This window comes from Podarcis filfolensis, assembly GCF_964270895.1.
Source record: "Podarcis filfolensis genome assembly, chromosome: 6".
NCBI lineage: Eukaryota > Metazoa > Chordata > Lepidosauria > Squamata > Lacertidae > Podarcis > Podarcis filfolensis.
Window position 1 is genome coordinate 28,876,292 of NC_139609.1, and position 26,658 is coordinate 28,902,949.

The window sequence follows — 26,658 nt, forward strand, 5'->3', positions numbered from 1 at the left end:
AAAATTGTGTAGTGTTTTTTAGCAGAAGGGACCTTGAAGTGAGAAAGCTGCCTTCACACACACGCCCAATGCAAAAAAAGAGAAGTCAAGTATTACAAAACAGAGTATGTTCATTTAGGTCTTTGAGTGCAGCAGCATGACTTTCCCAAATCCTGCTAGTGTGTCAATAGATGGAACCAGAGAGCAATAGATGGAACCAGAAATTTTCTCTCAAGCCCTTGAATAAATAACTATAGCTTGAAGCAAGTATCAGGAACTGAGCATCAGTCAAATTCCTATTTTCAGTTCAGATTCAAAGTTGCCTTCATTTCAAAGACCCTGATTTACAGTGAAAACGTTTAGCAGGGCGATTTTGACAAAACCCTGTTGATCCAGAAAAAAGATGAAACAGAAGTATACCTTTCAAATGATTTAAACATGGTGCTGTTTGCATGTAATGCTAAGCCAAACTATGGTTTATACAAACTGGATTCCTGGAGCAAAGATCATGGCCACGGTGCCTCTACCCTACTGCTCTCATGCTACCCAGGGCCAAACCATGGTTTAGCTTAGTGTTACGTCTTAACCCGAGCTTAAAGTTAGTCTCACTCTAGACAAACTATGAGCTGTAGAAAAGGTTTTCTCTAGCACTATGTGCAAACAGAGCCTTAAAAATAAAAGTTATCTGTCAAGTTTTTAAATAAATTATAAGAATATCTAGAACACTGCACATACCTTTGAAAGATTATAAGTTTGTGGGAAGGGGGAGGAGAAAAAAGAGATTAGGGGGCTGTTGTAAAAGTGCAAAGAGGCTAAAATACAGAATAAGAGATCTACACCATTAAGAATTTAAGAAGTTTCTTTTTGGATGAGGCCGAAGGCCCGTCTAATCCAGCCTCCTCTTCCCAGTGGCCAACCAGATTCCAAAGGGATTCTTATCAACTGCCATTCTGAGGCATCCTGCCTCCGATTCTTAGATCTTGGTGGTGTTTTTGATTAAGTGACATAAGCTTTCCTCAAGAAAAGATTGGTCTGCCTATGCTGGTGGCATCTTGCCTGGGCTTTCCTATCAAAAGCAACGAAGATCAGACTATGCTAAAGTAATCACCTCTAGTTATATTTTGTCAAATGCAAAAGCTCAGGTATCAAATCACAACTCAAGATTTCTAGCCCACTGCAAAGCTTGGGGAAAGTAGCAGTTGTGGCTTCTAAAAATGTGTAAAACGTGTTAAAATTTGCTTTTCCACCTAGCTGCCACTCCAGCAACCCAGACCAAAGCTGAGCAGAGACTGGCATTGAAATTTCTGCAGAGAATCTGCCAAACACCGAGGGAGAAGGGTTTTAACGCGTGTTTGCACCAGAGACCATTTTGTTCTCTGCACACACACCCCTCCTCCTCAAGTAGGTTGTGGAAGTTTGGTCCCTATTTCTACACTTCTTTCAGAAAACATATGATAGCATATATGCTGATCACTGATTTGTTTGGCTGTGAGTGGGGAACCGTTTCCCCTCAAATTTGAAAGTCATTCTCTGCCAGCCACTGGACATTATGTAATATTATTGTGGGGAAACTTTGTTAAGAGTTTATTCAAGAGTGCACTCTCAGTAGCTGCTGAAGATTATAATATGGCAGAAGACAGCTTATTATGCCCCAATCGTTGAATGCTTTATGGTAGTCAAAGCCACCATGCAGAATTCACCTTAACATAAAGTTGGTCCAGACTGCTTACTTACATTTTGATGCTGAAAATTTTAAGACCTTGCACAGAGCTGGATTTATTTATACATGCCTTTTTAAAAGCTTCTACAAAACTGGTAAAATTCATTTTTTTAAATGTAGTTTTCTATTGCACTGGTGTACTTCCACATTCTGCATTAAGACAAGCCTTCCAAGTCATTAGAACCCGAGGCCTGAGGGGACAGTTGCTATACCAAGTAACCAAATATTTTTTCCATGTTTTGGACAGCAGCTATAAAAGCAGTTGGCAGTAGCTATATAGAACGTTTGGATTTTTTCCCCATGGGAAGGTAAATAAAAATTAAAATCTAAACATTTAATATTTTAAAAATGTGAGTATATATTTTTAAATTGTATCAGACTGGTGTTTAGCTATTAAAAGCTGCTAATATTTTAATTCCTTCATACTAGATAAGTAGCTTACTAAGTCAGCACTTACATCTTATAGGTGAGTTAATACATATGCATAATTTCCTTCCATTTAAATTAAAAGGAACAAAAGAAAAATGACTACCTTTGGGTTAAGTGGGGCTCAGTTTTTAATGCTAGCCTTCCAGGCGTCACTAAATCCTGACCCATTTTTAATGAAGAAAAAATTAAGAAGACACAAATACAGGATTGAGCGTAGACAACTTAATAGAATTTTATTCAAATATTTTTTTCAACAGAAATTGCCAGTATATGCAAGACCATATTTAAACATTCCCTCTCTACCCCCCAGCAGCATTACAGTGAAACAAACTGAAAAGCCATTGTGTATAAAATAAATGCTATATACAAATATGGATTGTGGTTAACATAGCTTGTCCTATAATTAGGAAGGTGATTTAGCTTGCTGAAATTCTCTTCAATGCAATATATTAAGTATGAAGATGGGAAATAAAGCAGTTTTCAAAAATACTCACAGTTCAGCTCTGCCATCTGAAGTGTGAGGTAAGAATACAGAAAGGAAACAAAAGGCACACTGTGGCATGCAATAAGGTCAGAATTACCAGCCTTTAGATTTCTTGCTGTTTGTGAAAAATGCTTTGCAAAAAGATTAAAGTAAGACATTAATCAAACAGACTTTTTAAATTCTTATGCTCGTGTTATTTAATTCTGAGTTAGTCCGTATTTAGGCAAATGATCATGCCCTCATACCTGTGTGTTACGGCCATAGCCTTTTAAAGAGATCTTCACCTTTCCGAGTCAATGTTATCCATGCTTTCTTTAATAGCCCTTTCCTGGTCTCACTGGTTTTTTAGAAATATAGCACAGAAGTCTTTTTTTGATGTTACTACTACGCATTTCAAAATGCCCAAAAAAGGGGTGCCAACATGGTACCTTCTAGCCGCAGCCAGCTTAATTGTCAGTGATGATAGGAGTGGTAGTCACAAGCAGCTGGAGGGAACTACATCAGCTACCCCTGTGTTGGATGATAAAATAATCCGAGTGGAGGGAATGTTCAAGAAATCAAGGCCATTCCTAAGTCCATGTAGTACTAAAAAGGTGGACCAACACATGATATAGTTAAAATGAAGAGTGCCAGTAATCTCTACAAGTGTGTTCTCAGCAATGCCCAGTTGGTTTTTTGTTTGATTTTTTGTTGTTGTTCAAAAAACAGGTCTTTAAAGTGGAAACAACCAACTTCCTTTTAAAAATAAACAAAGGTGTCCATCAATTTCTGAAACTTTAAAAGTTTTAATATTTTTGTGAATGTTTTATAACTCTTAACACAGTTATAACACATACACAACACATATACAATAATGTCAAGACTTTAAAAGTTTCAGAACAGAGTTCTGGCTACAGTGATTTAAACCATTCCGGTGCCACCGTACACCAACATTAATGACATCTATTTGTGAGATGACTGTTGGCAAGCACAAGTCAGAAGCTGAGTAGGACCAGAACAGAGCTGGAAAGAAGTAAAAGATGACTGAGGCAAAAATCAGTACACTGTAGCTGATTTTGAGATGGGTGAAGGAGGTAACATGAAGGCCAAAAAGCTAATTATGTCCACAATCTTTTCCTAGTACAAATTCCTCAACAGCAGCCACTCTCTCATTGCCATGTTGTTCCAGGTTTGTATCTTTTACATGACAGGAAAGAGCCCCACCTGGGTAGATTCTGAAACATCTAGACTTCGTTGCCCAATGTAGTCCTAAGCATTAAGCATATTTGTGTTCTGTTATGTAACAAAACTTAATCTGAATAATAGAAATCAAACATGAAGCATGTTTCTTCGCATGAAGATGTGAAAAGTACCCCAAATTATTAATAAATCGCACCTTGGGGGGAAAAACGCGGGAGAATTGGACCTGTATCAGATCCATGAAAAACACAAAGCTTATTTTTTTTGTTCCCTGAGAGCTATTTAAAAAGGTCTTTGGAATGTAATTATTGTGATGGACTGATGTCAACATGGTAAGATACTACTGGAGAGATTAACTTAGTTTTGTGGCATTAAGATAAAGTAAGCTATTTTTAAAAAGGAGCAAAGTAAAAAAAAATAGTCAATATAAAATAGCTACAAAAGCACTTTTCTGATATCATTCAACCTGATCTCACGAAATCAGCATATGGAAGTAGATGCCATACCCAAACGCAGTTGGAGCCAGTCATGCAGGGGTGTAGCCTGAGGGGGCCATTGCCCTGGGTCAGTTTTTTGGGAGGGCACATTTAGGCACTCTTCCACCTGAAGGGCAGCTGAGAAGGACACAACATACCATACCATTTGGGTATGGTATCTACTTCAATGCTGCTGAGACATCATCATCATATTTTTTTGCCTCCCCTGTTTATGGTGTAAACTTGTTAGCATGCATTCAGAGAAAATGTACCTACCTTATTCTGCCACGTAACATAGCGTTCCATATGCTGATTTTGGGAGATCAGGTTGAATGATATCAGGAAGCTCCACCACTGCAGTCATGCTTAGAATATTGAAATCAGTGAGATTTCAATTAATCTGATTAATTTATCCCTTATTCATACACAAAGAATGGTACGTTACAGCAGTTTTCCAAAGCCCATGACAGGCTGAATCCAACCTACGATAGTTGTACATCTTTCATCTTCTTTAGTGACTTACATAAGGAATTATCTTACTCTCAGATTGTCTGGGAGTGTTCATATTACCGTATTTTTGCTCTATAGGGCGCACTGGACCATAGGGAGCACCTAGTTTTTTTTGGGGGGGGAAATAAAGAATTTTATTTTTTTACTCCCACCGGGCTCCGGAGGCTTGTGGATAGCTGCCTAAAGCCCGGGGCGCGCAGCGCTGCGCTCCCCGGGATTCGGGCTGCTGCTTGCTATCCGCAAGCCTTGGGAGCCCGGCGGGAACTCCCGCTGGGCTCCGAAGGCTTGCAGATAGCTTCCTGAAGCCTGGAGAGCGAGAGGGGTTGGTGTGCACCAACTCCTCTTGCTCTCCAGGCTTCAGCGAAAGCCTGCATTTGCTCCATAGGATGCACACACATTTCCCCTTCATTTTTGGAGGGGAAAAGGTGCGTCCTATAGAGCGAAAATACGGTATACCTTTCTTTATATAAGTCACTAAAGAAGATGAAAGATGTACAACTATACAATCAGTAAGACTTAAATTAGTCCTGTGCTTTGGAAAACTGCTGTAACATTCCGTTCTTTGTGTATGAATAAGGGATAAATTGATGTTGCCCAAACATTTTTAAGGTTAGAGTTGGATTATTATTTTTTGTAAAAAAACCTCTATCTGTTAATACTTAAAAACAGCGGTGTTCTCCTTATTTGCTTGTAACTTGACATACATATTTGAAATCTCCTCCCAGTAGTGCATCAGAACTCCAATTGGGGAGATGCAAGAAAATACCAAAAGACAAAAGAAAAAAGCAAAAAGCAAAAAAAGCAAAAAAAAAAAAGCCAGATATTGAAAATGACCTCCTACATCATATATTAAGGTTCTATTGCTGCCTCAGGATTAGAGACAAGCACTAGAAAACTGTACTTGTGTACGCAGTAATTTCTTACTTACTTATAAACAAAAGTATCATCTCCTGTTGCAAAACACAACTTTGAAATCATTTCCCCAGTATAATAAAATGAGTGGTGTGGTGACAGAGGGAGGGTCTTTGTGAAAACTATCCTATAGTCTTCACAATGACCCTCCCACTGTCACCAACACCCAATCATGGTGAAAAGCTATGGGTGAGATCCAGAGTTGTCTCCTGCTGCATTGGATTACACTTCTCCCTCCCCTCCTCCTGCAGTCAACATCCAATCTGCTGTGGAGGATCCCCCAACCCTCCAATGCAGATTATGAGGGGTGATGGGGAGCTGCAGAGTGGGAGAAATGGTACGTCCTGTTTGCAAATATAGAAGTCCACTTTGCAAGAAGGATAAAACAATTGGATATCACCCTTTGTTTGTTGGTCTTTACAGTCATTTGTTGAAAACTACACAATAAAATGTTATGGGGAAACGACCCTTACTAGACTCGGACAAACTATATATTCACCTTTCCCAGTCATTCAAAACCACGATTACACTATCCACTTAACTTTCACTCTTTAATTCCAGTTTCAAATTATTCATGGTATATATGTATGCATATACTTGCCTAATATTTATTTTTGTTTGTTTAAGACTTAAATGTGTGTGGGGGTTTTTTATCAGCAGAAACTTGGGTCAATGCACAGAGCTGCAGGAAAATCAACAACACCCTTGCATTTCCCTTCTTGCCAGCTATACTTTCCTTTAGAGCTATTATTTAAAACTCTCATGAGGAATTTGTTGCTCTGCACAGAGAATCTCAAGCTCAGACTTTGTCCAAGCACATTTGCATATGCTCTGTTACCCTAAGGGGGAGAGTTTTTAGCAAGTGTTCTTCTACAATTAAGCAGCTCCGTTTCAAAGAGTTACATTCCTCCAGTTCGGCAGGCAGCAACTCCAGGTAGTTTCCTTTAAGCTCTAGCTGAACAAGGTTGGAGAGTTCCCCAACTTTAGGGGACAAATGCATCAGGCTGTTATGTCCCAGTAGGAGATACTGTAGCTTTCTGCACTGAAATAATTCATTTGGAAGTGCCTCAATCTATAGAGAAAAAATAAAAAAATACATAATATTGTAAGGTCATTAATTTACACACACAAACACACAAAATCAGTTAATGTATGTATTCCTAAATCATGCTGATCTAGAGCCTAGGATACATGCATTCAGTGAGGGCTATCTCTCTGTATCCTTCTGTATATGGTTGAGAAAATGCCTATTACATTGTGGAAATCCCTGGCTGATTCACATGACCTGTTTTATGCCTAATTTTCAAATAAACAAAAGAACGATAAGCAAAGAATTAATAATCTGAGTAACTTGCTATAAGCCCAGTGAAACAATCCTTCGTGGCGGCACATCAAAAGTTAGATGTTGAGCTCCCTCCTTAACACTTACATTTGAAGCAGGCTAATGGGGCAGGGGAGGAGACAAATAGTTTGAAACCAATGATGTATGAAGAGATTGAAGTAAGCTAGCTTTGTGAATGCTGTATGCTACTGTTCTAGCTGAAATAAGTCAGGAAAATGGTTTTTACAGATACAGATACAACAAGAACTCATAATAAAGATAAAATACTTCCCCACTCAAGTACTGAAAATTGGATTTTCTTTCCAGAGCAAGAACAGAGAACAGGTTTTCCGCTCACTGCCTGCAGCAAGACTACTACTACTACATTGGAAAGCATTTTATTGCAGTGAATATAACTGGTTGAGGTGTGTGGTACCCACATGTTTTCTGGTTGGCAAATATGCCCATGGAATTAAAAAAAGGTTGGCAACCACTGCTGTAATATATTGCAGGACTGGGCTTTTACCATGCCTTCAGTCTTGATTAACCTTTTTCTTAGCTTTTATTTTACATTCACTTTAAAGCAAAAGGGTGGGATTCACCTAACCAGTCCTGGCAGCAGAAGCCTTCACAAGGACTTCTGCTTGTGCAATGGGGCTTCCTCCTACCAGCCATGCACTTCCCAAGATCAGCTTGGAGCAGGGGTGGGGAATGGGAATTCCCAGGACAGTGTAGGGGGACAAGAAGGGGTACTGTTCCATCTGGCAAGCTGGACTGCTTGCACAAACGGAATGATTGCAAGAGTGCAATGCTGAATTCCGCCAATAGTTTGCTTCTACTTACGTGATTCTTTGTCACAGCAAGGTACTGCAGGTTTGTTAAATACTGGATTTCATGCGGAATGGATGTTAGCTTGTTATAACTGAGGTCCAAATAATGTAGCTTTAGGCAAAGAAAAAGTTGTGGTGGGATTTTTTTTATGTTGTTATGATTTAAATAGAGCTGCTCCAGGTTTGCTAAAGCTCCAATCTGCACTGGGATGTAGGAGATGGTGTTGTGCCACAATTTCAGGCAAGAAAGGTTCTCAAGGTGTTGAAAACTAATGATTTCTTCTACTGTTCGTATATTATTGTCTTTTAAGTCTATTTCATGCAAATAGTTCAGGCTAAAGATAGAATGTGGAATGCGCTCCAAGTCACAGCTGATCAATTCCAAAGTTCTCAGGTTAAGCAATTTCTTCAAGTTGGTCAACACTAGAAGTTTTTTCCCCTCATTGTCAATAGATAATTTTTGTAGTGAAGGCAACTGGTCTGTAACCACCTGAGGTATGCGGGAAAGGCTATTCTTTAAGTGAATTGTTTTCAGATTCACAAGATCCTGAAAGCCCTCATTGTAGAGACCATTCTGGTTTTCTAGCATATAACATCCAGTCAAATACAATTCCTGCAAGTTACTTAGATAGAAGATCCAGCGTGGAATCTTTCCCATATCAGCCAACTTTAGACGCAGGATTTTTAAATTCTCTTCTAAGAAGTGCAGTGCTGGAAATTCCACAGTTAATGATGAATGATAAATGTTCAGTTCCTTGAGATTGGGTAGCTGGTTCACAGATGCCGGAAGCTTAACCTCAGGAATAAGTTCTAGGGTTAGAACTTCTATCTCTGTGAGTTCAAAGATGTCATCTGGAAGACCACTAAGCATAAAAAGGTGAAGTTCCATCTTATCCTGGGAATTTCGTACCAGTTTGCTTTTCAATCTCTCTAAAGACCACTCGTTATTTAGACTGATCTGCTTCAGCTTGTTTTCACTCACCTCAGAGAGGAATATTGAGAACCGTTTTGAATACAGAGGATCATACTGGTCTGCTAGGTGAAGAATGAAGGCAAAGTCATTTTTTACATCAGGAATATCACTGTAATTACTTTGCTCCCTCAGCTTCTCAAAAGAATATTGTTTGAGTGAACTTCTCAGCATCCATAACAAGCTGTAAGTGCACGTCAGGCCATACAAGATCACTACGACAACATAAAACGAAGCTAGCACTTTAAAAATTTCTGCTAGTGAATAAACACACTGGTATCTCTTGTAGCCAGTAAAGACTTGAATATCAGCCACACAGTCAATTTCTAGTGTAATAAAGGTTAAATAATAGGGAACATAAATCATTATTAGTATAAATACAATGACCTTGATCACAATCTGTTTTAGGTACACACGATAGATGATATCCTTCTGTTCAACATGCAGCCTGAATCTTTTGACTTTTTCAAATATTGATTTTGCTTGCTCCCCTTCTTTTCTGTCTAGAACATTTGAAGAGCTCTCTCTTCCAGCTGTTTCCAGCCCAGTCTGCGAGTAGGAGACAGACTGTCGCTTGTTCTCCAATTCTGCTATGTTGCTTGGAGAGGAAAGAAAGGTCTTAGATTTGGAGAATGGCTGAGGCCTCACAGACTGTTCAGCAACCGTTTCCGACAGGGCACGTGTTGTCCAGGGAGAATCAAAACATTTGTGTAGTATGGCTACAAAGTGTTCCAACCTTGAACTTGTGCTGGGATAGTAAAGCCAAAAATTACTGCAAGCAGCAAAAATGAAAGTATGAAGAAGCACTAAGTATGGGAAAAATTTGGCAAACCAGTGAAGCTCTCTCTCGTAACACACAGCATCAATGTAAGAATACTGCTGTCGATGAAGGTAATTCTGGATTCTAAGAGGGAGCACTATTGGCGCTGCAGAGCTGGAGGATACATTAAGGTTGTTTTTCACCAGATCCCAAGGCACTGCACAATGATTGTCAAACTCAAGCTTGCAAGGAAGACAACATAACAATCTAGTTTGAGTGAGTTGGAGAGCTCCAGCAAGGACAGCAACAAGCAGCATTATCATGGTGAGGTAATAGCAGAAGACATCCCACCATGGTTTCAGGATGTGGTACGATGATTGGGCATCTGCTAAACATCTGAGTTCAGTTAACGTAATCATGACTTGCTTATGGAACAGTGGCAACTGGAAATGAAAAACAAGTGATAAATTCTTAGCTGAGAATACAGATACAATTTTATTTACGGTAACTAATGAAAATATCAAAACATTTGTTAAGACTTCAAACCTAACAAATATTGTTCTTACAGTTGCTATTCTTCTAGTCATGCAGTGTGTACATTGCACAACAAACCAACAATAGCATTCAGCAGACACTAAAGATTTTGATCCAAGTTAAGCTGAACACATGTAGTCCGTGCATTGGTAACCTGGATTACTGCAATTTGCTCTATGTGGGGCTTCCCTTGGGCCTGGTCTAGAAGCTGCAGCTGGTGCAGAAAGTGCCCACCATACTGCTGATGGGAGCACATGGCTAACATATGACACTATTGCTAATGTATTTGCAATGGTTGCCCATCTACTATTAAGGTCCTTGTGTACATTTACAAAGCCCTGAAAAATTTAGGTCCGGGTTACCTTAGCGACTGCCTGAATCTCAGCTCTGTCACTGAGATCATCTGCAGAAGCATCGTTGGTCATCCTGAGTTAGTAAGGCTCATCTGACAGCAACAGCAACACAAAAAAACCCCCAAGCCTTTAGCCCAATGCTGTCAAATATTGTACCAATAGGGATTCAGCACACACCTTTTACTTTAAATTGCATCTGAACACTTTTGTATACCACCAAGCTTATGCAGGACATCAAGAAAGCTTCATTCTGTAACAGTTTGGTGGATGATCTCAGATTTTAAATTTTTACATGGTTTTTAGTGCATGTGTTTAGTGCATAAACCATTTTGATTTTAAAAATATATAATTATACAGATATAACAAAAATGTAAGTAATAGAAAAGCAAATATGCAAATTCCACCCACACCTATTGTGCTATTTACTCTAAACTGCATTGAAAGGGAACTTCCAAGACCCCAATTTGAATAGCACACATATGCTTCTTGACAACACCACACTTTCCACTTAGATGGTCCTTCCAAACATCTCCACTGCAGAAATGAAGCAGCTACCCCCAAAGGGAAGTGAGATGCCATGCAACATAAGCCTATATTTCAGCATAGAAGAGCATTCAAATTATTGCCACCATCCACTTCCTTGTTGAAACTTCTGGTGTTGGAGTTCTGAAGAACTGCTATTGTTTTTGTTTGCTGATCATCCGTTATAGATAGCATAAACATTCATCTTTGCTAAGTAAATGTGCTTACAATTATTTCTGAATCCCTTAAATTCTGGCTTTATTAGAAAATCTCTGCTGTAATCATGCAACTTAAATACTGGATATAATCATTCCACTTACTTTACTTATCAAATGGGATAAGACACAGAACCACCATCTTCAATCAGGTGGTCTGCACCTTTTAAAATTCCTTAGGCAAGCCATCTTCACAATCGTCTTCATCCTAGGACAAAAACAAAGATTCAAATTGAGGCTGCATATATTACACAAAGTGGCTAAGTAATATCATCTATTAGAATTTCAATTTCAATAATATTAGGCAAAGAGTTTCTTAGTAAGCCATCCATTTCTAAAAATGCATGTTTTCATGAAATTCTTTAGTAGCACAATGAATAAATGCAGTACCATTCAAATTGGGCAGTTACAAGCAACTACCCTTAGGAAGCATAGTATTAGCTTAACAATCATACTCATCTTCCAGGTTTCCAAACTGACCTGTATTGTCAATTGTGCTATATTAAATGACTTTGAAATACCACAATTTCTTGTTTACTCCTTGCTTAGATGCCAGTCTCCGTTGCAAACAAAAAAAATAAATTTTGACTTGTGGAGCGGCTGGGACTTCCCCCCTTGTCTTCAAATAAACAAAGATATTCCAAAACATACATAAATTCTGACAGATTTTAGTTAGGAGGCCGTGGATCAAAATGTATTTATTCTTAGGATTACTAGTAGTCTCACTTTTCCATACTACTGCTAGTTTCCTGAATGCTTCCTGAGGCTGTAAGTCCTCCCCTTGTGCTGGAATGAATCAAGGGAGAAGCTGGAGAGAAATTAGTATTATTCAACAACATCCATACTGTTGTATTATAGCCCAGAAACAGTCATGGAGCTATTGTTGGCGAAAAGCCTACATCTCCAGTCAATCTCCATGTACCTTTACTTTTCCTAGAGAAACATCTTTGCTTCAAGATAAAACTTAGCTTATAAAATAATGTCTTCTTGAAGATTTTGGTCCAAAAAACGTCAACCTTCTGGTTTTGTTCAGCTCCAGAGTTTTATCTTAACACACTGAATAATCAAATTTAATGTATTACGTTGCTCAGATCCTCCAAATAGGTTTTAGCTCATGAAAGCCATAAAAGCTTTTCAAAGTAGTCTAACTCAATTTTCAACATGTGCTAAAATTAGGCTTTACAGTAACCAAGATGATCCCAGCTTAGTTATACTGAGGTTTTTTTATGGAATCCTTAGGCTTCAAATCTACACCCCCTTGTCTAGTAGTATGCTCCGCTGAACTCAATGGAACAAACTTCTGAGTAGAGACATGTATAGGATTGTACTGTTAGCCTCTAAGACCACTGAATTACTACCCATTGAAGTTATTAATTAAGAACTAGTGCCTACCAATCCCTTTTCCTTTTGTGCTCCGTCTCATATATTGTTAGCCTGAGGCAAGGACTGCAGCATTTCTGGTCATTGCAAGTAGCTCCGGCACCTTTTTCAGCTGAAGAGCAGGGTATAAATGCTTTTTAAGCAAGTGAATAAAATGTGCTCTTTTGTTATTTTTATTTTACTATTCTTACTGCATTGTGCATTTTATATTGCTGTAAGCCACGTTGGATGCTAACAAGGAAATGCAGCGTAGAAATTTCATAAGTAAATGTAATTGGATTCATGGAAACATCAATAAGAATCTAGTTAAGTTCAAGCTTATGTTTTTTTCTTCTATGAACACTTGGAATTCAAGTAAATTGAGCTCTCTGTATAAACTTCTGTTCAAGGTAGGTATCTCCCCGCCCCCCCGCCACTTTGAACAGCTCCTAGGCAGTTAAATAAAGCAGAAACTTCTTAATCTCTCAGCTGCCTCATCCTGTCTCTCGAAAGAGGCATATGCATTTTGTGACCAGAAGCCTTGGATTATCATTAGCCTATTGTGGGACGCGGGTGGTGCTGTGGGTAAAACCTCAGCCCCTAGGACTTGCCGATTGCATGGTCGGCGGTTCGAATCCCCACGGCGGGGTGCGCTCCCGTCGTTCGGTCCCAGCGCCTGCCAACCTAGCAGTTCGAAAGCACCTCCGGGTGCAAGTAGATAAATAGGGACCGCTTAGCAGCGGGAAGGTAAACGGCGTTCCGTGTGCTGCGCTGGCTCGCCAGATGCAGCTTGTCACACTGGCCACGTGACCCGGAAGTGTCTGCGGACAGCGCTGGCTCCCGGCCTATAGAGTGAGATGAGCGCACAACCCTAGAGTCTGGCAAGACTGGCCCGAACGGGCAGGGGTATCTTTACCTTTACCTTATTGTTTTGTGAGAGGGAGAGGTGCTAAGCAACATGACTGGATGACGACAAAAAACAGAGCTGAATAGATAATCAGTGACCACAGTTCAATCACATCCAAAATAAGGTTATGCTGCAAGTCCAAATTTCCAGAAGCACCATAGACAGTGGTGTTTGCAAATACATTACAAGCATGCCCAAAGAAAGTTCAAATTACAATATACAGCTGAAAGGCAACTACCCATTTTACGTGATTTCACCAACTCACGTGGGGATTCGGAATTAAACCCCCTTGTAAATGGGGAGTCACCTTTCAGCTCAACTGTCCAATCTGTTTAAATGGATTTTAACCAGTCCTCCATTATCAGGGTGTTGATACATACAATAGGGTAACCATAACTTACACATGTAAGGGTACTTTGTTTAAATGAGAATTTATATTCACTCTTATATGGAACTGGGATTTGTTAGTGGTTGATTTGTGTTTTGGGGACCCTCATTGTGCTTAGAATTGCTTCCAATTAATACAAAATTAGAGCAGAGGTCCGCAAGGTTTACCTCGCCTGGGCCGCTTCACTCCAGTGGAGATCCCTCCGTGGGCTGGATTGCGCCCATACCCGTGATTTCCAGTGTCTGCATCTGCGCAGACGCAATTTCCAGAGCCAGTTTAGTGCAGCACATGGGGACTCGCCGAGCGGGTGGCTAAGTTCGGGGGCGGCTCGTGGGCCAGTTAAACGACCCCTGTGGGCTGCTTGTGGCCCATGGGCCTTAGGTTGCCAACCCCTGATTAGAATTCTCTTCAAACATTTTCTCTAGTCTATTTACATCAGCAGCTTTACAACCATGGTTCTTACCATCAAACCATTTCCTGACAGTGTAAAGTAAGGACGCACCTTCCTATTCATCCTTCCTTAAGCCCTGGCTTGAGGGCATCAGAGCATGAAACTACATTCTGTTAATGAAATAACCATAAAAGGTGCAATTATATATTTCAATCTCTTGAAATCCTTAAGGCAACTAAAAGGAGCAATTAATACTTCTGGGAATATTTGTTTTCCTAAATAGTGTAATTAAGATCTTACTTTCTAAGCTCTCTAAATTTGCAACTCTGCAGTTGAGATATGATGCTCACTCTCGAGTATTCAACAGCTTCACTTTTTTTTAGAAAGCAGCCAACATCTCACCCAGCCTTATTTAAAATGCTTTGCCAACCATTAGCTGATCTATGGCTGGATCTCCATCAATAACACATTTCACAAGGCCAGAACATCTTGGCCATATTTTTATACCCATTACAGAAATCAGTAGTGTTGCGCAAGTACATCTGGTTTTGATAGCATGAATACAGTGAACAGCTACTGACATGTGGCTTTCTGTTCTAGGAAGATCAAATCAAAAATAACATGGATAATTGTTTCTGCCACACAGTACAGAATTTTCAGTCTAACAGTTTGCTTACCATCTTTAGGAAATTTGCCATAAGGTTGCTTGCAGCAAACTTTATAACAAATTGTGTTTTAAAGGGTTTATTATCTTCATTATTTACATATTAATTCTGATGCCTAATTTGCATTTTTCAATTAGACAACCAGTTAATCAGAGTAATATTTACCATTTGCCATATTAGAGAATCTTCATTCATTGTATAATGATTTTAGTTTTCATCCTAATGCTAGAACTGTTAGTTTTATTTCTGAATATATATTCCAGTCCCATTTTTAAGTTAGTCTTAAAAAACCAGCAGAGAGAAATAAGCTTTAGATTTTGCTAAAGCCGTGGTTCTCAAGTTTTTTCTCTGGGCCACACTTTCAAAATACAAATTTGTTTGCACCACATCAATTTTTTACTGATAAGAAATACATTGGAAAACAAAACTAAACAACTCCTGGCAGTGCTTGATTTATAACACAGAACACAACTACTTTATAATATGATCATGGGACATCCAGAAAGTGTAAAACAATGCAGCTATATAAGAACATGAATCATTCCCAAAATATAATAATAAACAAGTTTTCTCCAGCACTCTGTTCTAAATACGATTCTGGATCACAACTAGGATTGTCTTCAGTATCCTGTGGTGTTCTTGCTCTCATTTTGAAAAGACATCTATCCATTTTCTGCAAATAAAAATAATTATTTTGATGCTACCATACTGAAATAATTGATTGTCCTTGAATCTTCCCGCCACAGTTCACAGTTGCCATCCTCTCCTGCCACACCAATGTGGCCTGTCACACCCTTTGAGAACCACTGTGCTAAGACAACAGAAGTTTTAAAAGCAGGTATATTCTTACCTTTTAAAGGCCAGTCAGTCGTAATCTCTTCTAGAACTTGACAGTTCCTGCAGAGACATTGCTGAATTAGCTACTGCAAATTAACAATACCGAGTCACAGAACATATTCTAATAGTAGGCACATAACCCCAAATCTCCTAATTATAATATATCTAAAGTGTCAGTTCCTACATTTGCTGAAAAATAATTAAACCTAATGCACCGCCTAGTGGCATCCTTTATGTATAACATGTATACATTTCTGGAGTGAAGAAATTGTCCTGCTTCAGAATAAGGCACAAAACACTAGCAAGTAGGTTTTTTTTACTGAAACCTAATGTAATTCTAATAAAGTTAACCTTGTAAATACTGGAAATATAGAGGGTTGTTTTCTATTGGTGAGATTTCATGATACTGTACATCTAAAAACCATATACATTTGTTTCATATCTATACTTAACAAAATACAACAACCCTGTATCCAAGATATAGGTAAATCACTATGTACAGAAATAAGTTCATGGTGACTTTCTGGACAAATCTTGGCCCATCCGAAAACATCAGTACACTAACTGCAGGGGTTGGATTAGATATTCGTTGAGGTCTTCCTCAAGCTCTAAGATAATGGCTACGCAACAGAGTTACAAAACACACAGTGCAGTGACTAAAAAGGGGGGAAGTGACACCAGAATGATTATGGGAACTGGAAGAATGTTAAGCCTCTTGCTATTAGCAGATATTCTATGAGAAATAATACTCTAAGATGAAATTGCTATCACTATGGATGGATTCAGACAGACCAGGGCCGGGAAAATTTAAGACTTGCAGAATCTACTTCCTTTCTTTTCATTTGAGTGTTGACATTCATTTGAACCCTGAGGATTCACTAAACTCAGGTTCACTAAATTTAGGTGCAAAGTAGTGGCCCAAGGAGGCCAGATGTCATGTGGTGAGTTAGAGGGTACAGCCAATTATTTATTGAATTCCATAAACTAAACACCAAGATAACTAACTTATATAAGTACAGATATATATATCTGTGTTGTCACAAATCAGAGATTCCAACACAAAACTTGCCTAATGATCCACACAAGGATCTGACCAAAGGCAACCAATATATACACAAATGTTTAACCATCAATTAGCATGAAGGTTCAGAGATGAGGACGGCCACAAAACAATATTTTTACATTTGCCATTTTAAATATCTTTACACTAGCTTATGTATTTTATTTTTATTTAGAAAAATGTATAGACTGATTCAACAGATGCTTGTCTAAGTAGTGTACCTAATAAAATTATCCATAAAACATGGGTAAAATCAGCAAAGCTGTTAAAGGCTATATAAAAAATACTTATCAAAAAGCAGAAAAAGACAGTAAAACACTTTAAAACAAATATAGATAACTAAAATATAGGTCTTAGTAGGCTTGCTGAAATAAAAAAAGTGTTCAGCAGGCATATAAAACAAAATAGTGAGTGACTTAGACATCTATCAGTGACTCCAATCTACCTTCTGCTCTCAGCTGATATTATTGTGCAGTGGTCATAATTCTGTGATTGAGCAAGCTTTCCTAGACTTTTGATTTTCTATATTTCTAGGTGACTGCAGAGGAACACCAATGCAAAATTTCAACATGGTTGGAGATTACAGTTGTCTTCCTCCCTAAATCATTACAGGTGCTAGACAAGTCATGCACATCTATCCAAAGGCTATAATCTACCAATGCTGTAAGAGCCGGAAGGGTTCTGTATGCAGAAGCTTCATTGTTTAACCAGCATACTCACACACAAATAAACTTAAGATCACAGTTTTATATTCGCTTCAGACAGCCCATCTTTCACACTGTTTGTTATCTTGCCACAGAAAAATTGTAGTAGTGGTATTAGGAGGATAAGGAATAATAATTGGAAAGTGCCTGACCTAGCAAATTCCATGTACAATAGAGCTTGCTTACTATACCCATCAGATAAAAATTGGTGATCAGTTGTGACAAATACTAAAAACATTTCACTTGGACCTCAATTCAAGCTGAATTAACTGATCCAGTATGAAACTTGAAATACCAGGTCAGTTACAAAAGGTAAGAACTTGATGACACCTGGATTTTATAGCATCAGATTACAACAACAAACAGTAAGTCCTGGAATCTGAATGTGTGCTAGGACTTATATTGCCCAATTCCTGTAACAGACATAAGAACACCTCCATTATTAGAAGCACATTGTTTTTAGTATGTTACTGAATGCATTTGTATTTGATTGGATTTTCCAACTTTGAGGCAAACATTGTGGAAGAGTTTTGGTGGGAATGACTAACTTAATTAAAATTAGATACCTTCTACATCTCCTATATTTTAAAGATACTTATTCTAGGAGCTGCTTATCCACCGTATTAGCAATGAATCTTTATGCAGAAAATGAGTCTTCCAGAATCAGCTTAATGGATAAAACAAACTGCTCGCCTAAGAACATTTTTTCTCCTACCTGAAATTTGTATTCTACAAACAGAACAAGAAAAGCAAGAGCAACGGCGTCCATAATACTTATAAATAATCTGAATGTTGCAACAAGATATAACCAGAAGAAAAAGAAACCCTGACACAACAGAGCCTTTCAACAACAGAATTTAGCAATCAATAAAGATTTGGATCTGAATATATAAGTAAAAATAGATTTCAACAGACCACTGGATTCTTTCTCATTAATTACTTAAGATAAATTAGTAATGCTGTAAGAGGGTGGTGGGGAACCCCTGGTGCCCATTTGGCCTGCAAGGTCATTTTGGCCAAACCACCCACACCTGCTGTAAAGGTAAAGAGAATGCTGGGCTGAAGGGGTGGGGTTGAAGGCCCCAATCAACTGATCAGATTTGTACAGTTAAATACACATCAGTAGTCCATTGGGATTTTCATCAGAACAGTAGTCCACGCAACAAGGTTCAGTCTAGCCCTAATACACATCACAAAGTAAAGCTGTTTCAATATGGTGTAGCAAATACTGTTCCAACATAAAATTACTACATTCAGAACTGATACTGAAGGCTGCAATTTCCCTTCAAGACAAATTTAACAGGTTCAATGAAGCTGAACTACTCCAAATAGCCCTTTAATTGGCCCTGTGCTCGGGATACAAATTATGTTGGGATGTAGGTAGAAGATTTATTTCAGATATAGAATATATATTGTTATATGGACAAGTATTCAGCAATGGAGAATAAGCTGGAATTCCTTCACTTTTATAAATACACTGTTATCTATATGTTCATTCTTCTGGCATTAATCTTTACCCATCTTAATAGGAAGAAAAGCAAGTTACTTACAATCCTTGTAATTTCCTTCACCTGTTTGAATTCCATCAAACTGCTTTTCTATACAAATACCCAAAGCAGCATACAGCTCAACTCCACAGAGAGATGAATGCAGAAAGCAGCTTTCTATCAAATAATATCAACAACCAGAGTGGCCACTAACTGGTGGTGAGTATTGAACCTAGGTTTCCAGGGCTGAACAGAACCTCTTAACCTTGTTCTGAAACTAGTACCAGTGCTTACTCTTATTTTTAAAGTGGAGCTTAGAGCAGGTGGCGCTCAGTTTTGGAAACCTGGGTTCTACTGAAAAGCCTCAGTCATATAAAGCACATGCTTTACTATTGAACTGAATATACTGCAATTCAAGCTACAAATCAGAAACCTAATTGTTTACTTAACATACATTCACAGCCATGTTCCGGATATGTACGTACAGATTGTGTCAGAAGCACGCAGCACCACTTCTAATCCTTATTGCAAGAACCATTAAAAACACAACGATAATCTGATTTTTTCATACTGTTCTAACCATGAGTAAGAATAATCTCCTTTATCCATACAGGATCAATTGTTCAAATTCTTTTGGCAAATTCAAAGAGCAGGTGCTTAGCCAGAGTACTAACAGGTCTTCTCATAGTTCATCCACTACCCAAATCAAACCAGTAACTATAAACACACAAATGTATGGTCTTTGTTAAGAAGTTTTCAGCAGTCTGAAATATAAGTCAAGGTCTATGCTCAGTTGTTAGAAAGCTATTCAACAGCTTTCACATCAGCATGTTGCATACTTTTGCAAAACTCCTGAAAATTGTTCAAGTAGAAAGTGAAATGCACATTATTTGAATTATAAATAATATTTGAAAACTAAATGTTTTTGTTGAACTGTTGCACACTATGAACACTATTTCTCACCACTGGCAGTCCAGCTTTAAAGCCAAAATTTCTATTGTTTCTACACCTCCAGTCTTTTCGGTACTGGTATAAGAGTTTATGAAGCACCCTGAACTCATGTTCTAAGTAGTTTTCTGAAAACAATCTTATATACCAACCCACTCCAACTTGGTCCACATCTAAATTGTTTCTGTGCTTTCTGGACTTGCCGTGTCTCTGTACCTCTTCTTCAAACTTTTAGCCAAGGAATATTTTTAGAGAGAAAAGCAGCGAGTTTACTCTTTGCAACTTTTATTTTTAGAAATCTGGATAGTATGCCATGAAACATCAAAACTTGGGCCAAAATGTTATCATGAAATTATACATTGGGCAAATGAAGCAGATATGCATGTGCTTGCTTATTCCACACAATTTATTCTACCTCTGCTAGTCAAGACAAGAGGCAAGGAGCTATCCAAGGTAATGAAATCCCACTCTGTGGGATTGCTGGAAACAACTGTGCAAATACAACCTCCAACATTATTATAAGAAGGGCAACGAGATGCATTAGTTGATTGAGCTCCCATCCTTTAATAAATACATAGAGGGGGAATTATTTAATACACTTGCTAAAATTCCTTCTACATCAATACTAATGACACATCTTCCACTGAATGGTGAGACTAGTCTAAATTAACAGTTACCAAATTTGTTCATAATTATTGGCTGCTAGTTAAAATAAATTTCAGCTCAGCACGTGCCTGGGGAAATCTTGTTAACACAGACATACCCAGGAAGTAAACATTCTTGAGCTAGTTATTAATATTTCCATACCACAGCACAAATGAGTGTAAACACTCACTGCCCCGTCTCCATATGTCAGAGGACTTTGGGACAGGGAAGAAGTTGGTAGCAAGGACACGAAGAGGCTGACTAGTAAGCCAAGCCAACATTTGCAGAACACTGATTTACATGCTATCTTATTAAAGGACAGTTGCATAAAAGGAGCAAGTACACATTTTCATGAGTATTCCTTCAAGTTATAGTTTACTCTATATTAAAACTTCCATAAAACAATTTACAGAAGTGCTTATACATAAGACTGGTGCAGCAATGAGTTATTGCTAAAGAAAAAATTCCATACTATTTCATCAGTCTGCAGTGTTAACTCTTCCCCCATACAAGATTCTATCTTTTGTAAGACAGATAACATTAACAGCCCAATAAAGTTATTGTTCTGAGCTTGCAGGCACAGAACAGGCACAATCTTAAGAGTTTTGCTCAACTCGAGTTAAGGTCACAGTAAGTAATATTTAAAGATGTTTAATGTTTACTCGGAATCTTAAAGATCAGTTTCTCCCTGCCACTTAACTGTCACTTTTTCCATCAGTATGACCACTGGACAAAGATCCCCAAATATGTCAGCTTAATTTAAACTTTGCACAGCCCTCCCTAGTAAGTTTCAGTTCAGATATAAATTATGAAATACATATTCCAGAGATTATTTATTTTTGTCTACACAAGACAAAAGTGTCAATCTAGGACTTGCTACACCAACAAAATAAGTGCTTTGACAATAATTGGGTTGGCATAATGTCACAAGAATGTATTTTGCAGACTTGAGATACTACACTGACATAATAGGAGGTATGTCATCAACATACAACACACAAGCCTTACTTTGCAAAAGTAAAGCCCTGAAAACAGGAAAACACTGAGAAGGCAGTTCAGAGGGCCTATGTTCTACCCTTAAAGCATTACACGTTTTAGAATGCTAATCAACATTAAAATAAATATGGTCTTAAAAATGTTACATCACAACCATGTTTTAATATGACCAGAGGCTCAGTTTCAATTAAGTAGCCCAGTGACTTATAAGAAAAATAGTCACTCTTGAAACTTGAGTATTAACATGCTGGGTTTTTTAATGTTTTACTATGATAGGTTAGAAGGAAATAAGATCAACAGATTTGTCACTGAAACGTAGTGCAGCACAATGCTGTACATATTTACTCATAAGTCATACTAAGTTCAGTGATGCTTACTATTATTTTTTAGTGTTAGATGTATTTGTATATTTATACTGTATGATTTATGGTTGTGTTGCATGTTGCTCTGGATGCATTTAGTAGAAGAGCGAGATGATGGTGATGATGATGATGTGATTCTTTCATGTTATATATTTGCAACCTTAACAGTAGAAGCAACTCTCTACCTGTGGCAGACATTTAGAAGTTTTTTGATACAGGTAATGAAAAGGGAGGATTCATGTTTAACCAACTCAGCAATTTAGCTTTTATATACATTAATTCCTTCTTAATACATATATGATATGCATATCCTCATATTATATAACATGCCCAGAGACTTCTACTCAATTATTGGATGAGATGGTCAGTTTCCTCCTTTTTATCTTCTGACAGATTTAAATAGACACTTTTGACTTGACTAGTGAGCTCTATGATTAGTTGTAACAGCTGTGTTTTGCTTTGTAGATGCATATCAAGCATGATAAAATGCAGAAGAATCCAGCTTTTCGGAAAGCAGATACATTACCCTGCAACTGTGTCAGATAGGAAAGACACTGAGATGGCACAAGTGTTTTTAGCATGGTTTAGTGAAACAGCATAGCAATTGCACTCTAATAACCCCTGTTCACTTTGAGAAAAGATCTTTCCAAATTAGCAATTAATGCCACATTATCTCAAGTTACAGGCTAGCCTTTTAAAACAGCGTTCTTTGTAAGCAAGCAGCTAACTGACTTGTGAATTTTACAACTCAAATATGTTTGTTTGGTTTGGAAACAATTTGGGATCTATTTCACACCAAAAAAATTAGAAGCACACAATAATGTTTTATTCTACAACTGAGAAGCATATTATGATATTTCATAATAAGGGCCAGGGCTGGGAATACAAGGGCTCAAGCAATCTTTCATCTACTATCATCAACTCAGTGATCTGAAAGTAGAGAGACATTAATTATCTTCAGTAAAATACTTTTATTTTCCTGAACTGTTGTTACTTGATAACACAATTGTTTTGTTACTGCTACTGGTTCTTTTTTGTTTTGTTGATTTGAAATACATTAGTGTGATTGGTTAAGATGTTTCAATTGTAAGATGCTTGAGCACATTTTATGGAAAGGCAGGATAAAGAACATTTTAAACATGCTTCTTTGGAAGAAAGCCCTAGCTGCCCAGCTCTATCAGCCTCACTAGCTAACAAGAGACATTTTATTCTACACATTAAATCAAGGGTCAGTTCATTTTGAATATCCGGTCACCAAACTTAGTTTTGGCCCTGGATTCAGATTCCTTTGCAGTTCATGGGTGCCTCATTTAGCAGTTTTATTCACAGGCAATCTGGATTCATGACAGAAAAACAAGTAATCAAAGATTATGGTGTCACTGGATACAAATACATAACTTAAGTGAAATTTCATTTTGTGAGTCCTAAACTGTACCCAAATGTTAGATTCAGAATTTACAAAAAGGTTTCCTTCTGGGATTACATTTCAACTTTTGAAAATAATGTTTAAATAACCTGGCTGGCATGCCTTCTACTTGGAGAGACAGCAACTAACTCTTGTCTGTATTTTCTGTTCCTGACACTTCCAACATAGCAGGAAGCATAAGTGTTGCTTAATACCTTGAAACCAGATAGTGTGGTGCAGGACATGCCAGTGCCCATACTGTGCCCACTGAGAAGCAGTGTCTGAGAACACCACCAATTGGCCTGCTCCAACCCGAAGATTTCAAGAGCCAGTTATGTATAGGCACACGTGTTCAGCTATTAAACACCAAGTCACAGATACCGCCTAAAGGCATATTTTAAAAGCAGGGAACACATGGTAAACTCTCTTTCCAACTAACTCCAGGAAAGTTCAAAGATTGTAGAGGAAAAGCAGCTTAATGACGCCTTTGACCATCAACCCATACAGGTAACCAAACCTAATGTCCCAAGAGCAACAGAGACTATTTCTTGAAAAGAACTTCACTGGAGATTGCAAAGTCCTGGCTGGGTCACAGTAAACTAGCTGGTAAAGTATAAGATGAACTACTATTTTAACTCAATTCAATAAATTTTATTGTTTATAGCCAATGGCCATCACAATACAGTAAGAGCACAAATCACATAGCAACAAAACAAAAGACACTGCATGCACCAGACAACTACTATTTGTTATAAGCCCATTTCAAATATGCCAGTGCACAGTGCTTAAAGAAAAAGTTTGCCACAATGGGCAATAGAGCTTGATCTGTAAAAGTGAAGACATTCTAAAGTGTTGTGTAAGTGGTTTCAACACACATTTTCCTATGTTCAAAGGTATTTGTTTTCAGGCACAGAAAACCACACTTCCCACACGTCTGTCTTTACCGTAAGACCACCAGCCTCATGCCTATAAAGATAGCAGATACACATCAACCCTTTTCTCCTAGAAATCCCTCCTTATGGCTCCAGCAAGTGGAAAGTGTTTGTGGCCACTTAAGCAGCGAAGCTGGAACAACAAAGTGTTTGTGGCACCTTAAACACTAACAAACTCGCCTAAGCTTCCACATACTATATATATAATGTGAAATGAAATCTCAGATGCACTTTTATAAATCAGCCCCAATAAAACCTCCCACCGTTATTTATTTTATTTATTAAACCTGTATACCGCCCTTCTTCTGAAGATCTCAGGACAGCTCACAGCGTAAAAATATAGGATAAAAACACACAAAATACCTGCCCGCAGACTGTCTCGCCAGAGTGGTGCATGCTCTGGTTATCTCTCGCTTGGACTACTGTAATGCGCTCTATGTGGGGCTACCTTTAAAGGTGACCCAGAAACTACAACTAATCCAGAATGCGGCAGCTAGACTGGTGATTGGGAGGGGCCGCCGAGACCATATAACATCGGTCTTGAAACACCTACACTGGCTCCCAGTACATTTCCGAGCACAATTCAAAGTGCTGGTGCTGACCTTTAAAGCCCTAAACGGCCTCGGTCCAGTATACCTGAAGGAGCGTCTCCACCCCCATCTTTCTGCCCGGACACTGAGGTCCAGCGCCAAGGGCCTTGTGGTGGTTCCCTCGCTGCGAGAAGCCAAGTTACAGGGAACCAGGCAGAGGGCCTTCTCGGTAGTGGCGCCCGCCCTGTGGAACGCCCTCCCACCAAATGTCAAAGAGAAAAATAACTACCAAACTTTTATAAGGCTTCTAAAGGCAGCCCTGTTTAGGGAAGCTTTTAATGTTTAATAGGTTATTGTATTTTAGTGTTTTGTTGGAAGCGGCCCATTGTTATTGTATTAAAACAAGAACAATACAAACCAATACCCCACACATTTTTTTAAAAAAAAGTTTAACTTTTCAGTAAGTGTTTCAGTCTTTATCACAAGACTTGGTGGGCCTCGGTTGCAACCAACTAACCAAGCCACCCTCTCCCCTGTGACGGTGAAGGACAGCTGCTCAGCAGGTAGGAGCAAACTCTTAAGCGTCCCTTTGCTCCCCCCCCCCCAATTTATATATATATATTTGAGGGGGGGGCATAACTGTCAATGTTTTCCTTTTTTTAAGGGAAATTCCCTTATTCCGAATAGGATTCCTCGCAAGAAAAGGGAAAAGTTGACAGCTATTGGGGGGGCATTTTTAAAAGGGGAATTCCCATTCAAATGTGTGCACCACGCCATGTGATCGATTATGCGGGGAGGGGCTTAGCTGTTCTCCCTCCCACCCCAGTATTTTATTCAAGTTGGCCCCCGTGGCTCAGCACATGCCCAGAGGCACTCGTTTCCTCCGAGTTTCCAGTGAGCAACAGCTTAGAGAAGATGGGGTGGGGGGGGCGGGGACAGAAAGGGAATAAACCGATCACCTGAGCTGGAGTAAACAGCCTACCAAATCCTCGAGCCCCTCAGGACGTGGACGGAGAAGGTGAGGGGCGCCCTCCGCCAACGTCCCACCTGAGGGGAACGTAGGTCCCAACTGCCCGTCGCCGGTTCCAACCGCCGCAGGTTCCAACTGCCAGACACCGCTCCCCCCCCCTCCCGCCCGGTCAGGTAAGCTTTGACAGGTTCTCTCTCGCGCCCTCTCAGCCTCACTCACCTGAAGCTCGCCTCGCCGCCGCCTCCTGCTCCTCCTCCGCCAACCAGCCAGGCTGGGCGCCCGGTCGTCGTCGTCCCCCTGCTCCTTCTCTTCTTCCTCCACAGCACCTCCGAAGAAAGAGAAAGCAGCTCCTCGGGGAGGGAAGAGAAAGAAGAGGTCGGTGTTTTTTAAAGCGAGGAGGAGAGAGCGAGGCGGCTCGCGCACCGGCTTCAACCGGCGCTTCTCCGGCTCGAGGCTCCGCCCCCCGCTCTTTTGTCGCGTCACGGGGAGCGTCCGCCAATGGCGGCGCGGCTGGCGGAACCGCTGACTGCTGCGCGAGGAGGGCAGCGCAGAAGGGGAGGGGGGAAGAGAGGGAGATGGAGATGGAGGGAGGGGGAGAAGGAGGAGGCGAGGGTGGGGGTGTGGAACAATGGGAGGTGGCGGCTCGCGGCGGGGGCGGGGGGCTGAGACAAAAGGAGCCCTCGAGCCGTCATCGCGCACGAGAGACGCTGTTCGGCCCGCCTCGTTCTCCCCTCAGGGAGACGTGCGCGCATGTGGGAGATGCGCCTCAGAGCACCCCGCGCCGGGGTTGCCACGCGCCAGGAATTTCCCGGACGCGCGCGGGGTGTGTGTGTGTGGGGGGGGGGGTTATAACCTGGGTGGGAAATGGGATAAACGTC

At 39.5% G+C, this 26,658-nt stretch overlaps 1 protein-coding gene across 3 annotated transcripts; it reads right to left on the bottom strand.

Annotated features, from left to right (window-relative positions):
- Positions 1 to 2,335: 2,335 nt before the first annotated feature.
- On the bottom strand, positions 2,336 to 26,349 carry LRRC8B (leucine rich repeat containing 8 VRAC subunit B). Of its 3 annotated transcripts, none has more exons than XM_083620633.1 (7): positions 26,000 to 26,349; positions 15,755 to 15,801; positions 11,300 to 11,402; positions 7,854 to 10,013; positions 5,372 to 6,761; positions 4,544 to 4,682; positions 2,336 to 4,446 (listed from the first exon to the last, which is right to left on the bottom strand). In XM_083620633.1, the coding sequence occupies exons 4-5, from the start codon at positions 9,987 to 9,989 to the stop codon at positions 6,489 to 6,491; spliced, it is 2,409 nt and encodes an 802-aa protein (XP_083476759.1). In that variant the 5' UTR covers positions 9,990 to 10,013; positions 11,300 to 11,402; positions 15,755 to 15,801; positions 26,000 to 26,349; the 3' UTR covers positions 2,336 to 4,446; positions 4,544 to 4,682; positions 5,372 to 6,488. The 3 variants fall into 3 exon arrangements, with proteins under 3 accessions (XP_083476759.1, XP_083476760.1, XP_083476758.1); XM_083620634.1 differs by adding an exon at positions 14,312 to 14,409 and having other exon boundaries at positions 2,336 to 4,682; XM_083620632.1 differs by having other exon boundaries at positions 2,336 to 4,682.
- Positions 26,350 to 26,658: the final 309 nt, after the last annotated feature.